Below are 16,490 nucleotides of genomic sequence, written 5' to 3'. Positions count from 1 at the left end.
TTTGGTTTTGGGGGTTTGTTTTGTTTGCTTGCTTTAAGTACAATACCTGGTTCACGCATGGATTCTCCAGTTGATGTTGGGTTTTGTTTAAACTGTGGCACTGTGTAGGGTCTTCATAGCTTCAAGGACTTGCTCATGTGGAACTAATTGAAGAAATGCTGCTGATACAGACAGTGCCATGCTTCTCATGGTGCAGGTACTTAATCCTGTAATCAACTGAAGACCATCACAGACTTTAAGCAGAGGATAAAAGAGATCTATAACTGCAGCACTGATGCTTACCTGGGTCAGAATGATGCTATTGCTTTTGTAATGTTGTCTGAGTAATTGCCAAAATGAGCAGATTTTTCCTCTATAAAGACTTAGAGATGAATCACTGTAAGTCTCAGATTTCAGGTAGTAGAGTGAAGCCACCTGAGTTTTAAGGTAAGTGTTAGAGTTTCCAGAACTGAGGATGCATCAGAGCTATTGTTTATTTAGCAAGTCATTTCAACAGAACGAGGCCGTTTGTAGTTGTCTAAATGGATCCAATTTTATTTGACCAATTGCTTCCTCAGGCTTACTGCAAAGAAAGAGCGTGCATGCTAAATACAATATCTGGTCCACTTAATTTTTTTTTTTTTATTTTATTGATCTGATTTTTCCCTAGGTAAAAGTGATCCTTTCTGTGTATTAGAGCTGGGAAATGACAGTCTTCAAACACACACTGTTTACAAGAATCTCAATCCAGAGTGGAACAAAGTTTTCACGTTGTAAGTGGTTTGCTTTTGAAAACATGCTGCAACACCAAACAGTTAGCAGCTTAACTTTAAAAGCTATCGACTTTGGGAAAATACAAAGGTCAAGTTTAAGATACGTCATTTTTTCATAGTCAGAGAGGATGTTGGAGAAATATCAAATGTAACTAAATTAAAGCTTTTTGCCTTCTTCTAGTTCTTGCATGGAGTTTATTAATAGAAGTCGTTAAAAGAAAAATTACTGTGATATTTATAGGAAGAATCATGACTAGACATAATGGAGTCATAGCTGGATCCAAGAGATAATATAACAGAAAGTAGAGACCATATAATCATGCCTACATCTTCCATAATTTAAAATAAAGTATGTTTCATTGAACCATGGTAGAATCCCTGTTTAATTTGTAAGCAAGCAGAAAATTAGAGTTCATGTTGTTCCTGGTATATTTTCTGAATTGAAACTAGTCAAACATAACTTACCCCAAATTAGAAGTTAAAATATTTATGGAAATCAAAATATTTGGGTTTTTTTGTGACTGTATTAACGTCAGAAATTATAATTCAGGTATTGCTTTTAGGCAGCACAGTTTTAAATCTTGCTTTATGCTGACAAATATTTTTTGTGAATAACTAAAATAAATGTCTCCAAGACTGTATAGTAGTCTGTGGCAGGGAAGGCAACTGCAAGGGCTGGCAGTGGAGCATTTGACATTTGCATCTGTCCACTGGAAGAACAGTTTGAGAATTATGGACTTCTTGTGAAAATAACATTCATAAATACTGGGTTGGATGTGAACACAATAAAAAGTATCTGATGTCTTTGATAGAAGTACCTTGCAAGATTTCTGTTTAATTCATGTGTGCAACTGAACGCACATCTCTTGAAGTCCTTCCTCTTACTTTGTCTGTCCTCAAGAAGCTTTCACTCATCACTGCTCTGAGATTGTGCCATCAGATGAGTCTTGTTGGATGTTTAGCCAACAAAATAAATCTAGTAAGAATCCAAAATTATTTTATTTAAAAAGGAAGTTCGTGTCTGTGCTTCCTGTGGATCTCGGAAATGTCAGCTGTGGACTGTCTTTAACTTTCTTATTGCTGTTGCATGTCTAGTACAAGCACCAAAGCTCTAGAGCCAGTCAGGGTCTCACATCTCTCCTTAGATTTTTTGCCATTTAAAAATATTTCAGTTAAGCAACTTAAAAGCTATTGATGATTTAGATTTATTTTGGAGCAGAGTGAATTGTTTTGAGTGGATGAATCCATTTGAGCTGGAGTCTTCAATACCAGCAGAAAGCCCTTCCCATCATATTCCGCTTTTCTGTGACACATTTATCCATGTGTGTCACTGTGGGATTTTAATGTTTTATACCACTAGTAACTATAGCATATGGAAAATTATAATGGCTTAGAGAGGAATATGGAAGTGTGATTGCAGAAGTATGAGGTTTCAATGTATTTTAAAGCCATAATGTCTTGAAAACAGTGCATTTCATGGTGGCTTGGCTGCCACTGGTCACACCAGAGAACACGCTATGGCTGCTAGATGGAGAGGCAGTCAGGTGGCTTTTAGGTTCAGACTTCATGAGTTTCCATGAGGAGCAAATCCACTGTGGTGCAGGCAGAGGTTCTGGGAGCAGGACTGCTCTGAAACAACCTTCTTTTGGGCAGAGTGGCTGCACTTAGTTAAATAACAAACACACACTGTACAGTGTACCTGTTTCTTTAACTCTTGCATGTGGAAAAAGGAAAAGAGGACGTAATGAATGCAACTCCTAAGTTGTCTCCACTTGCACATGCTTTTGCCGGCACACAGATACAACTTTTCTCAAATGAAACTGATTTATTAATGACCTGATTAATACTTAGGATCAAGTGCCTGCTGCCACATCAATAGAGCATTTGCGCTGAATGGAACAAAAATATTGTAAATTTGTCCTTTAATTAGAGTTGATAGGATTTTGTTTTTTAAAGTAATTGGCTTTGTTAGTACTTTAAAAGGGAGATAATTGTTCAATAATTGTTCATGTCAGAAGAAGTTACATAAGTTTTGCTTCCTGGATTATTTCCTTAATGTTCTGAAGTCACGTTTTGAATTCAGGCCTTGACCTCTCCCAGTCACCAGCTTTGCCTTGTGAGGTCTGAGTTTTACGCTGTTAGCATCATCTCTGCACAAAAAAAAGTCACTATCTGGTAGTTACTTTCTTCACCTACTTATGGGACTGAAACATGAGGGGGAAAGCTTGGGGAATACCCATTGTTTTATTCGTTTTTGGGGGAATTTAATTAAAAGCTAGTTTTATACTCTGAGGTAATACAAACTTAATTAGTAAAACAGTATTCTCAGCTCTTTGTGGAGGAGATTGTGCATGTGTATTGAATATTACTTTTTTATGTGTCTAAACTTTTTGTTCCAGCCCTATTAAAGATATTCATGATGTTCTGGAAGTGACAGTGTTTGATGAAGATGGAGATAAACCCCCTGATTTTCTTGGAAAAGTTGCCATCCCTTTGCTGTCTGTAAGTTACCTTTGCCACGTATATCATTCAAACATTGATGGTTTTGCTGGGAATGAATTGCATTTCTTTTCCCCGTAGCACAAAGTAACACAGATTTAGAGATAAACAGGTTTTGTGATCTATATATGCCTTAGTTGGCAGTGTTTATAGTTCTCCGTAGTGTAACAAGCATTGCCAACCCATTTTAGTACAAATTTGGTTGATTGGAAAGAAAATTGCAGAAGTGTCTGTACTTCATCAGTACTGTATGCCATGTAGGTCTGAAAACATAATTGAGTTGTTCTGTATGTTTCCACATCATCTTCTGAAGGTAACATTTTAAGCATGTCTTTGTTCTGTCTTGCTTCTTTTTACTCCAAGAAAGTAATTGCACATCACAGTAGGATTGACTAGAGATAGCTGTTATTGGCACAGCTGAATAAAATTACCTAAAAGGGGTGTTTTCTGCTCCATAGTGCTTTTAAAGACTGGTGCCTTTTGTTCTGTAAACAAATATATGAAGAGTGAGCACTACCATGGGAGTATAAAATCAAAACTGGAAACAAAGCGAGCTCAGGGGAAAGTGGTTGCTCTGGAGATTAAGGAGACTTGAAGCTTTTTCAGAAATGTCCAAAAAAGGCCACGCTAAAGAGAGGGAAACATAAAAGGGTCATTAAAAGACATTAATAGAGAAATGGGGGAAAAGCAGCTTTGTGTTTGGTAAGACTGATTTAATTTTGTAACAAGGCTGGAAATAATAGAGTCAGTAAGCCAGATCAAGAGGATGTAAACAGCTCCACGTGTATGTGCAATATCACAGAAGATTCTGGTAACTTTTACAGTGACATTTGGGAAGAACTTTCTAGTCTGTGACTTTTATTAAATCCATTAGTAGATGAGACTTGAAACATCATGGGACTCGTGTGCTCGTATTACTCGAGTAAACACGATTAATTGCAAGCATGGCAGTTTCCTTGACTTTTGAGGCAGTGATGTTTTGCAGTAGGTTCCTTATGCAGAGAAGAGGACGTGAGAGGTATTTGTGCAGTGAGTACTGAGTTGAGCATTGTACAAATATTCACACTTGCAATATATAACATGATTCAAGTGATACATGCAGTAGTGAGATGCTTTCAGTAATGCACAGTGTGATGCTGTGGGTAATAGCCCTCTTGAATAGGCAGACGGTGAATCCTGATTGAAATTATAGACTAGAAAATTGCAGTATTGTTTTGAAACATCCCTGTGGAAAGCACATTCACCTCTGCAGAAAGGCTGGCACACATCTTTCACTGTTGAGGCAAGAGTTTGTCTGAGTTTTAGAGGTGGGCTGCTGCAGGACAGGCAGTATTGTAATAATGGGCTAGTGGGGCTTTGTCCTAGCACACACGGGAGGAACAGGAGGTTTCCAGAGGGAAAGCAAAGGTCCTATCTGAACAAAACAGGCCATATAAGCCCCACAGAGTTAGCATAGTTTAGGTAAGGGACCAATCAAGATCAGAGAGGGGAACTGCAAATATTTGATGTTTCCAAATAAATAATAAACTGCCAGAAAACTCTTGAACTGGCTTAAATGGTATCATCCCAATCTAAAAGATGCTTTATAGTGGTAAAGAAATAGGCCGATGTGCTCCAGTTTTGTTGTTATTTTGTCTAAATAATGGTATTTCTTGTGTATGTGAATTAAAAGCAATGTGGCTTCTGAAACTCTTCACAAAAGTGTGTTTGTTTTCATCCGCTGTGTGCTCTTTCCAGGTTATACTGGAGTCCAGAACAGGGAAAGCCCTGCAATTTGGGGATATAAAAAGCTTAAGCTGTAGAAGCTGAGGCATGAATAATGAGCTGTTGGTGCCCCGCACACTGTCGTGTGCTTTGCAATCCTCTGCCCTCTGTGGCTTGGACAGCAAGGTGTTTTTGAAACTGGGGATATTTTAGATTGTTTGTCTATTTTAGTGGCTTAAGTTGTCGATATCTCCAGTTTTAGAGCAATATTACAGTCAGTTGGGCATGGAGGATGATTTGATGTTTACAGGGAGGAAAAAAACTCTTAACATCTTTTATTCCATTTTTGATCACTTTGTTAATTTTTCCCCAAGTCCTCATATCTCTGATGTTACTGGAAGAGAGTGGCTGGAGCAGCTGCTCTCCTGCAGATCCAGTGCTTGCCAAATGGTCTGCATGATCGGCAGCAGGCTGTGTGGGCTCACAGTGAGAAGATGTTAGATTTGGATTTTTCTGTTGATTTTATAGGCATTTGTCAAGTATCCCTTAGGAAGCATGTAACAAGGCAGAGGAGGGGAGTGCATGTGTGTGGTAATGTCCAAACTATTTGGTGTAGGTTTTTTGTCCAAGGTTTGAGACAAAAAAATAAAATAAAAATTGTTTATGCTTTCACTTGCCAACTGATCTTCTTCCTGTCCAAACTTATCTGCCTCCTATTTCAGTCAAATCTAGTATAAATATATTCGTCTCTGCTTCTGATTAAAAAACATTTTGCACCTATTAACGTAGTCTTCTCAGACAGAGAACTGCAATTTTCTAAGCTCTTTTTCTTGGAATGGGAATTTCGGTGTATGTTGTCATTTTGACTATGAATGTATCCTTTGAATCGTTTAGATAAATATGCTGAAAGAGAACAATAGTTAAAAACTCAAGGAAGCTTTGCAAATCATATAGGTTTAATTTCTCTAGGTAATCAGGCCTAATATTTGCCTTGCATTAAATTCTCTTTTGATAATGGAAGTACATTTGCCTTTTTTTTTTTTTCCTGTTAAAAATGCACAAGTTTGACTTGTGAGCTGTCAGAACATGAAGCAAGTTTACTTCAGGAATTATTCATGGATGACTAGATTCTTTTCTTAATGAAAAATTGCCTTGAATAAAGTATATGTTGGGGGGATATGAAATGTTTAATTAATTTGACAAAGAATTTTGGTTTGAATGTGTTCAGGAGTCTTACACTGGCATTTTGCAAACATCCATACACCTTCATCATCACATTAACACTAACACACGAATAACCTTAATGCACAAAAAATTCAGAGATGTTGAAATTATTTATGCTTTACGTTCATCCTTGACTGTGATCAAGGCTTATTTCAGGCACCAAATAGGAAACATGAAAAATTGGGCTGTAGGAGAAGAGTTTTGAAATGTCAGATGATGAATAAACCTGAAAACTTCATGTTCTTTTGATAGGCATGATGAAGCAATATTGGATGAATACACAATTTGCTTTGTTTCTCATACAGCTTTATTAATAATGCACTGTAGAGACATTGATTTTGATAGCATTACACTGAACTTGGATTTTTCTCTATTGGTAGGTAGGTGGGGTACAGAGGGAGAGGAGTGGTTATTTGTTTGCATTTTAACTTCAGCTTTTCCATGTTAATCAACATATTGTATTTTTTTTCTCCTGCCCTTCTCTATGTCAAACTACTGTCATCCTCTAAAGCATGCGTGGGAGACATCATCTCAAATACAGCTCTGGTCAGCCACAATCACAGATGCAGAATTTAAACTGGAAAATATACAGATTAGTGCTACTGGGATATTCAGCAAAATGGATCACTCTCTTGCCAGAGGTGGCCTATAGAGTCTGGCTTGCCTAATCTTTGGGCTGAGAGGGAGATTGCTTTCTCAGAGCCTGGGGAATGAAAGGGAAGACCATTTACACCCCTGAACAGGGCAGGCTTTTATGCTTAAAAACTGAAGAAGATCCTGGGGAACGGAGAAGTAGGGCAAAAACTTCATTGCTTCAAGAAAGGAGTTTGATAGGTTTAGAAGTTTTGTAGGTTTTGGGGGACTTGAACTAATTATCAAAGAAGTCGTTTCCATCTCTCTTCCTTTGTGCCCTAGATCTTAGTAAAAGCAACCGTGTTTCTCTTTGTGAGGGTCTGTCTTTTGTTTTGCTTTGAGAGACTCCTATCTCCTAGAAGGCTTCCAGTTATTAGAGACATGGGAGCACATAGTGTGCTTCAATGAATTTGAAAGCAGAGTATATCAAATATCCTCGTGTAGAAAGACCTTTGAGTAAAGTTATATCACAGGATGGAATGGTTTTTATCTGCTGAATTATCAGCACGGAGTAGACTTTAGCTGCACCGTTCTTTCAACAAACAGGAAGAGGTCTGTGAAATATTTTCAAGTGCCAAGCAAGGTCGGTAGCCAATGATACACTGAAAACAAGTAGTATGCCATTTGTAAGCTTAATTATCTAAAACATGGCCTGGATACAGAGAGCAGACACCTGATGATTGCAGTTACTAAGCACTTGACTGTAAGTGCACAGCCTTTTCCAGGAGAAAGCTTCAGAGTTTGAGAAAAGTGAAAATGCTGCATTTATGAGATAGAGGCAGATGTGAAGTGGGTAGTCTGTTCTGACTTTTACCCCTGTCGTGAACCAGAAACTTTGGAGTGGGGAAAAAAACAACCTATATCTTTTCTAGGAAAAATGGAAACTTGTTTCTGAAATTAAATTCTCTAACCATGCACTACTCACTCAAATGGTATTAACAAGAATGTTTTTCTTGAGTACCACCTAGGATCCTTGTGCTCCCAAGGTCTTCAGCTTCTCTTCAGGCTGCTTGGAAGCCATTGTGTGGCTGCTTGCTGTCTTTCAGACCATCAGCTCCATACCTATTTGGTCTTTGGATATCAATCCTCTGCTAAGAACCCAGATTTCCAATCTGCTTTGGATCCCACAGAGCTTGTTAGAAGTGAAATGTTTAGGGCAAAGAGTTTTGGGAGGAATGAATGAGAGTTTCATACGAAATCGAATCAAGGTATATTGCAAGACTGGGGAGAAACAAAAAACCTCTTTATTCATGTCCAGGTGGATCAAATGTGTGGCTGGCTTTCATCTTTTCCTGGGGAAATATGTCCTTTGATGAGGGTAGCTGTGTGTCTATTACAAGACAGCTTTATGTTATTCAGGGCAAATGGTATGACATTGTGCATCAGCAATGAGCTCAAGCAGGAATATCAGAGGTCCCAAATGCTTTAGATGAATTACCCTTGGAGAGTAGCCATTACCCTTTCCACACGTCATGGGTGTTGATGTACAGAGGTTTAACCCAGCGTTCTTCTGTCAGGTCATCAATATATGACATTGAATCTGCATCAAAGCTGGATACAGAGTGAAGTTTTCTTAAAATCAATGTAAAAAAAGAGCCACTAAACCATATTTCTTTGAGACAAGAGCAATGAAAAAACACCCTTTGCTGCGTAAGGGTCTTCTGTTCTCCGCATTTTGTGTCATATCAATCTCTGCTTTCGCGATTTCATTAAAATTCCCAAGCGGTCAGAAGGTTGTTGCTTAATAGATTTAGCATTGGCTGGCTACATCAATACTGTGTTTAGTCACATTTGTTTTTCTGGGGACATCTGTGGGAAGAGTTTAGAAAATATATTCATTCATTTGAAAGGAACCCAGTGCACTTTGGGCCTTGACTGTACAGTGTTCTCGTGTACCTGAACATTTCCTTTAGCTAAAGCACTACCAGAAGTTGCCTCTGTCTGAATTGCGTCTGTAGGTTTAAATGATTCATGCACAAAGAATTTTAGCTTTTCCAACTGATAATTTCCTTTTCATGGTCCTGTATAGAGAAGGGACTGTGATACAGAATATATTAATTGTTCTGTGAAAATATTGATACTGATATTTTGTTCTTTCTGTGATGATTCAGAGCAGGGAAATGTCCCAAATATCAGCAAGTCCCGTGGGATGAAAATCTTGCTTTTTTTTTCAGAAGTTTTCTGATGGTGACCTTGCAAAGTGAAGCATGTTGGTGAGGTAGGCATGACTGTCCTCATGTTAATCACATGCTTATGGGCAGTCTTGGTTGGTGATTGAGCCCCACTATGTTGTATGCTTTTAAGAAGCTTTCAGAGAATGCAGGCATTAGTATTCACTGAGGATATAAATCATCATCAATACAGGAGTAATATTATGTCTCTTTAAGGATCTCACCTAAAGCTTTTTTCACATTTAATTTTAAAACTCCTTTCCTTCCCTTTTGTCATAAGTAAATGTTAATATTCATAGGAAAGATAACCTATTTTAGACACAACTATCAGGAATATTGAATAAAATCCATGTGAGATCATCAGGTATGTAGCAAAAGCTGTTTGGGTCATAGAATAAATCTGACCTTTCTGACATTGAGGTCCATTCTAGGACCCGAGCTCTGACTGCTCACCTTTTCCACAGCTGGAGAGAGCATTTAAGCAGTCTTTGTGAACAGCAGAGACTGAGGAAAAGTACCCAGAATGGAGAAGGAAATAGATCCAAAATGAAATTAATATGACTGGCTGTCTCTTGAGGTTCAGGGGGAGATGTTGAACAGAATCTGAACTCTGGCCCAAGAACAGCATGCAGTGAAAATGTAGAGCATTACAAGATATTCTGCATGTTTTCTTCTGGGCACAGTTGAGACATGCCACTGATCTAATCTCCATGCAGTCATGGGTGTTAGAATTACCCTACACCTTTTGTTGAACCGCACTGGCTTAGTGTGTTGCCAAAACTGTAAGAGAGACTTTTGTTTGACATTTTTTTCAGTGTTTTTGCTTTTCATCCAAATGAAAATGCAGCGGAGACATGCCGTTTCATTGCCAGTTCTTCTTCTCTCTTGTGCTTTTTTTCCTCTGAAGAAGGTCAAAAGCTAGGATATCTGTATGAATGTTTAGTCTTAGGCAGAGTTATAATTGCACATCTTTTACCACACAAGTCAAACACTTAGAATTAAAGATGACAAATGAAGCTGACTATAAACCCATATTTGCCCTGCATTACTTCCTGCCCTATTCAATTTTAGAATAGCAGCAACAATGTGACCATTTTTAAAAGTTTCCCAAGCAACAAACAACCCCTATTTCTAAATGCAGACAGAGATGGAAATTGCTTGTTGCTGATTTGAAACTTACTGTGTGAACACACCTGCAGACACACCCAAAATATTTGATTTGGCTCCAGCTCTTAAAACAGTCTTTTCCCCAGTCAGAAGCATTTTTTGAGTGCAGAATACCATGATATTGGACTCAGACCTTTTCAGTAGTGACAGCATTTATTTTCTTTTTTTCAATCGATTTAGCAGCATGTGACATTTTTTCCTTGCTCTTGAAAGATGTAAGAGAGAAGTATATCCCAAGGAATATAGAGAACTTCCCACTAGTTGTTGCTCCTAGGATAATAGGATGAAATGTTATGAGAAATATGTGTAATTGAAATACATGGAACTTCAGCTCCCAAATTAGAAGTAGGGAGAGTCCAAAATTATGATACTGTGTTATGTATTGGACACCTGCATCTCTTCAGACACACTGGGAACAAGGTACCTTATATCCTGTTGCAGGAGAGCCCATGAATCAAAGCTCAGTCTAAACCTGCTACTGGTGACATCCCCTTGAACCAAAGCGATAACAACCTCAAACAAAGTACTTCTGGCCCAGTATCTCTACCATCAGTAAATCCATTTTTCAGTTATTTTGGGAAATAGAACAAAATACTTGATTACCAAATAAATTTTGTTTTGTTTTCATTTGTTATCTTTTAAAATTATTTTTTGCCCTTGCTTGAGGGGCAGAAAAACAAACCAGTGAAATAGAAGAATCCTTTATGATGGGCCAACAATACCGTATGTGGCAATAGTGCTGAGAACCTTCTGTGCCGGTCCATTTGGCCCTAGAAGAGGGGCTAGCCACTTCGGCAGCTCTGGTCTTTTGGGGCTGTAGGTCCTCTGAGCCTGCTGAATAGTTTTTTGCCTGTCTGTTTTGGGAGCTGCAACATCCTTCGCTTCAACGCCAACTCGACATGCGCTCTCTTGCAGTGAAAGCAGAGGTGCTTTGTGATCAGTTTAGTTCAGTGCCTATTATTATTTATTGATACTAAATAAATTCCACTTATGCCTGAATACCTCCCAGCATCCTATTAAGCAAAACTTTGGATGAGAACATAGGTAAAAGCTGGAGTTCCTGGTTGGACATCACTAAGGATGCAAAGTCAGTCCTTGTGAGAGCCCTCTTCACTTTCAACTGCTAGCCAGAAAACACATCTACCCTTTGAAAAGCTATTTGGTACAGAAAGGGTGAAGCAACTTTGGGAAGGAAAGTGACCTTTCCCTTGTCTCATGAAATCACTTGGTTCCCATTATGCCTTTTTTTTTTTCCTTACTCATTTCTACCATGGTTTATATGAGTGCCTCTTCTAAATGCCAGAGCAGCAATAGCCGTTTTAAATATGGTTGCAATTTCATGCCCCCAAATTTCCTCCGTTATCTTTAATCTTTGATCATTACAGTCCCTGAATGTAGCTTTTTGGTAAGCTGCAGTTTTTTATGTTACTGCTGTTTAGAATTAACTGGTCTGCTTCCTAAAAAGCCAAATGTTTAATCAATACATATCCTACTGTGTATAATAAATACATTTCTGCCATCACTTTTTGAAGAGAGAATGCTTTTAATTTGAGCCAAATAGTTTACAAAATGGTGAGGAAGGTTTTTTGTTGTGGGTTTGTTTTTTTTTTTTTTTTTTATAGACGTTTAATGAGATAGGGCCAACCGGTAGACTAGAGCATAGAGATGGTATTGAAATTCAGGGGTGAGGTGGGGGGAGAAATCTTTTACATGAATTAGTTAATTTTGAACATTTGTTACATTAGAATTTGCTTCACTTAAGCTGATTAATATCTCTGGATTGTGTTTGTTTCCTGGGTAATAATTTGACAAACTTGCAATAAACTAAGCATTAAGGAGTGGGTTCGTGTACTGGAGTGTGCAATAGGTAGGTGAGTTGTTTGTGGCTCTTTTCCTGAACTTTGGAAGAAAATTCCCATTTTAAACCTGTAATAACAGAGGCTGATTGCTTCTCATCAACTCACTGGCTTCCAGGGCAAATTTTTCAGACTGGTTATTGCGTGTACTGCTCTACTATAAAGTACAAGGTCTGTAAATTAAAGTTGGACCATAAGAGATTTAATCTGCAATTTTATAGGTTTCTAATCCAACGGTCATTTTGTATTTCAGGCTCTGAGTATTTTATCAGGGTTTGGGGAGGTTGGTAGGTTGTTTTTTTTTTTCTGTTTTGTGTTTGGTTTTTTTTTTTTTTTTTTTTTTTTTTTTTTTTTTTTTTTGTGCTTGTGATTTATTTATTTATTTGTAGTGTCTTTAAATTATATTGTGAATTATAACCAGGAAAATATTGATGCTTTTTCTTCCCCCCCAAACTATAGATTAGAAACGGTAAACAAAGTTGTTACACACTGAAGAATAAAGACTTGGAACGTGCTTCAAAAGGAGTAATTTACTTGGAGCTGGATGTCCTATTTAATCCTGTAAGTTTGAAATATTTTCTCTTCGTTTATCACTAGTGTAAGAAACGTGTGAATCTGCAAGGATGGGGGTGGAGGGGTGATCCTTTAAAAACCAGGAGCCAAGCAGGAACAGTCCTGACCCGGTTGCATCTGGTGTGTGTGTGTGGGCGGGGGATATGTTTCATGCTGCAGGTGAAGAATTATTGGGACATCAGGGCTCTGTGATGGCCTCTCCAGGTGGATGGGGCAACACGGGGGCATTTTTGGACTGACAAGTGACCACGAGCACCTTAGAAGGTGCCAGGGCTTCATTGGCAATGGCCAAAAAAGGGCTTAATGTTTAGATTATTATACATTACTTTTAACACCTACTTCCTCCCCAAAAAGCTAAGCCACTATGTTCTCTCCCCCAGGCGTTGACAGGAAAATTAATGAGGCATGTACGTGGTGCACTTAGTTTTTAGGTGGCTGAGTCAGTCTCAATTGTTTATGCCCTACAGCCTTTTATCGAGTTAAATCCTATTTATTAAGGCCATTGTGGGCTGCACAGGAGCTATGCTCTTGCTGACGTGAGTCCAGTATTGCCCAATTTAACTCATCCAGATTTTTCCTAGCAGCTCCTCCTAAATTGCATAGAGGCTGAAAAGAATGAAAGCTCATGAAATTTCAAATTCCTAAACAATGCTGGTAATACAAAGCTGAAATAATGAACATAAAATTTCATATCTTTTTTTTTTTTTTTTTTTTTTTTTTAAGGTAAAAGCAAGTATTAGAACATTCAAGCCCCGAGAAAAGCGCTTTACTGAGGAGAACCGCAAATTTTCTAAAAAGGTGAAAATTGTGTCTGGGCTAAGCTCTCGCATCTGTTTTGGAAAGATTTGAACTGCTGTACCATGGTTGCAAGAACAAAACCTATTTATGCATAAAATGCTGAACACATGTAAATTCTGTGTATTTCTGTATATATTAAAAGGTTTGTTTGTGTTAACATGAAATTGCTTTCTGATCTAGTTTGCATCAGTAGTTCTGCTTCGTGCTTCAGAGTGGGGAAAATGATAACTGTGGATGTTGCACAGTTCACAGCACCTAAAGCACAATGAGAGCCTATTCCTTTATTTGGGAAGGAAGAAACCAGGTGTAAATTAGTTATTTAAAAAGTCCATAGGATTTTAGAACAATGACCATTATTGTTTTTTTAAATAAAGGTGCCCTATAGTAAAGCTAAAATTCCCTGTTTATTTCTGTGGACTAATCCAAAATATGTAGAGAAGAGGTTCAGTGTTTTGATTACATTCTCTCTGGCCCTTTTCCTGAGATGTTGATGTATTTTGAGAATTGAAGCGGAATTAAGGTAGATTTGTGTTACTGTTTTATTTAGTTTTGGCATCAAGATGTGCTGCCTTTTTTTCTTCCTCTTTTTTTTCTAAGGGATGAGGAAAATCTGGAAGGTTTGGGTGTAGTCAGAAAACATAGAGGAGCTGGAGTATGTCTCTGAAATAAAGGCTTTATTTGTAATATGTGCCCTGGCATGCCTTTGTAGCTTAAATTATCCCTATTTCTGAAGCAATAGTAGGATATTAGAGTGTTTGATTAAACTCCTCTTCTCCTCCCCTCCTCCCACTCAATATTTATCAGATCTTATCAAGAAATGTTGATCGCGTGAAAAAAATCACCATGGCAATATGGAATACAATACAATTCCTTCGGAGCTGCTTTCTCTGGGAGTCCACAGTAAAGAGCGTGATAGCATTTGTGGTAAGTGGATTTCTTCTTTTACTGCATGAGGCTAAGTGATATAAGATCTCGAGTGTTACCGTGCCTTCCTCTCCACTGGTGTAAACCCCTTTATCATTTGCTGTTATTGGTATTTCGTAGCTACGTGGCTGCAGGGCTGTGGGTTTCAAGGCAGCTTGGGCCACATTAGGCCTGATGGGTGTGTTAATTAGGTTTACAGAGATAGCCTTTCTTCACTGGGTGCAGAAGTACTCACCAACCTGCACCAAGCACTGAGGATGCCCTTGTCCATGGTGGGTGACATCACCCTGTAAAGGCTGTGACCGTGTGATGACTGAATTTTTTTTAAGAACGTGGCAGCTGGGTGGTGGGAAAGGAGGGAGGTGGTGGCCAAGAGGGTGATGCAGGGAAGTGCCATTGATTGGGGTGACGCAGTGAGTTGAATGGTCTTGCCCCTTCCTTCTTCCATTGCAATGAGGAGGCACTTTGCTGCAGGTCATCAATGCCTGTGTCCCTATGGCACGTGAGCAGCTCTGCTGACACTACCTGTTGCAAATCTACTCACTTGATGGTAATAGTATCTTGCTTTTTTTTTTTAAAAAAAAAAAAAAAAGAGAGAAAAGAAAAAGACTGGTCAGTGAGTTCTGCTGTGCTCTGCAAACAAAAAGCCAAGTTCTCCACCTGCCTGTCCCACTTTTCAGCTCTCTCCTTTTTCCTCTTGGTAGTAAACACCCCATTTGCAGTTTTCTCATAATCCACTCAAGCACAAAAAGGTTTTGCCTGCTTTTTATTCTGCGGTGTGACATTTTCTTCATGCTTGAAATGTTTGGCATGCCATTAAACGTTGCAAAATCATTTTGTGGTGGTCCAGCATGCAGAAAGAAGGTTTGAGTTGAGTGTTTATTAAGCAAAATAACAGCCACACCTCCAAAATTTCTACCCCTTTTACTGTCTGTGAATTGTAAGTCACTTAAAGGTTCTTTTGAGGAAAACACTTCAGTGTATTTGCTGCAGATGAATAAAGTGGACCATCCTTGATTGAAAGAAGCTTCAGAGCAAAGATGGAGATGTCTTTCACCTTGCAGGTTAGAGGGATGACTGGCATGTAAGAGTAAGAAGGATGAGAGGGTCTTTTCTCTGTTTTACTTTTTTTAATTCTTCCTGTTACTCAAAGCTTATTTAGATCATATCTAAGTTAATGGTTCAAGTGCTGGTGAAGGGCAGAGCAGATGATACCTCACTGAAGCAGATATGGTTGTGCCCAAGGGAATCACATGGTCATGCATGCTGGGGCTGGAAAGGGAGGGACATATGTCAAATCGCAGTGCTGAAGTCATACCATCACTGCTCATCAAGAATCTAGACACATACTTAAAAGATTTGCTCATAAGAGATTTTGCACCAAAATACTTGTGAAGTCACAGCTGTGAAGTTCAGTTTTCTAGACTTAGAAGTTTGGAAGTGGTAGAGGCAGAAAAATAAGAAAGTGGGAAAGTGGGTCTGCAGAAAAAGGAATTGATTCCTAGTGAAAAGGAAGATGAGCACAAAGATAGAAGGTTACAAGATACAGATTATGAACATCTCTGCTGGATACCATAATGTCTTGGTTTCCTGACAGAAAGTGGGTAGTGGGAAAATACATGACTCCAAGAATAATTAGAGCAGGTTTCTTCTACAAACCAAAATTTAAGGCTGAGTTTTTCTACATGGAAATAATTTAGCTCTGGTACTTAAAATGAAGTGCTAATTCTGTGTATCCTGCTATTTCCAATGTGTGTTTTCATAGTAAAATAAAAAAAAATAATGCACACAGCGCGGTAGGTGCATCATCTCTCCCTGCCCCAATCTGTACGTAAAGTCTACAATCTACTCTTAACAGGTTAAATAAAAGGTGTATTAAATATTGCATTTTTAAAATCATCGTTCCCCATCAAACAACATCTATGTGTCGTCAGTACCTGGCTTTGAGTCAGCTTAAGCTGTACCATGTTTGTCTTACGGACAATACGCTGGTGGCTGACACTGGACACGAGAGGTAAGGAAGATGCACAAAGCTTCTCATCGATTTTTCATCTGGGTTCATGAAACCATGGCTGGTAGCTTAAGTGCCAGCCGGGCCCTCAAACAATAGAAAGCTTTTTTTTCTTTTTTTCTTTTTTTCCTCACAGATGTTGTCCCTTGGGCCACTGGCAATAACCATTGTGACCATA

General features: G+C 38.5%; 1 protein-coding gene across 6 annotated transcripts in view; it reads left to right on the top strand.

Moving 5' to 3' along the window:
- Nucleotides 1–16,490, top strand: part of MCTP2 (multiple C2 and transmembrane domain containing 2) — a 136,283-nt gene that overhangs the window by 73,602 nt on the left and 46,191 nt on the right. For all 6 annotated transcript variants that reach the window (XM_042804137.1, XM_042804138.1, XM_042804139.1 and 3 more), the window contains 5 exons: nt 650–752; nt 3,152–3,254; nt 12,466–12,567; nt 13,303–13,377; nt 14,182–14,301. In XM_042804137.1, the coding sequence (XP_042660071.1) occupies nt 650–752; nt 3,152–3,254; nt 12,466–12,567; nt 13,303–13,377; nt 14,182–14,301 (503 nt within the window). The remainder of the gene's footprint in view (nt 1–649; nt 753–3,151; nt 3,255–12,465; nt 12,568–13,302; nt 13,378–14,181; nt 14,302–16,490) is intronic.

Source organism: Tyto alba, unplaced genomic scaffold (assembly GCF_018691265.1).
Source record: "Tyto alba isolate M040663 unplaced genomic scaffold, T.alba_DEE_v4.0 Super-Scaffold_41, whole genome shotgun sequence".
Classification (NCBI taxonomy): domain Eukaryota; kingdom Metazoa; phylum Chordata; class Aves; order Strigiformes; family Tytonidae; genus Tyto; species Tyto alba.
The sequence above is the reverse complement of the archived record's forward strand: the minus strand, read 5'-3'. Positions and strand labels throughout refer to the sequence as shown.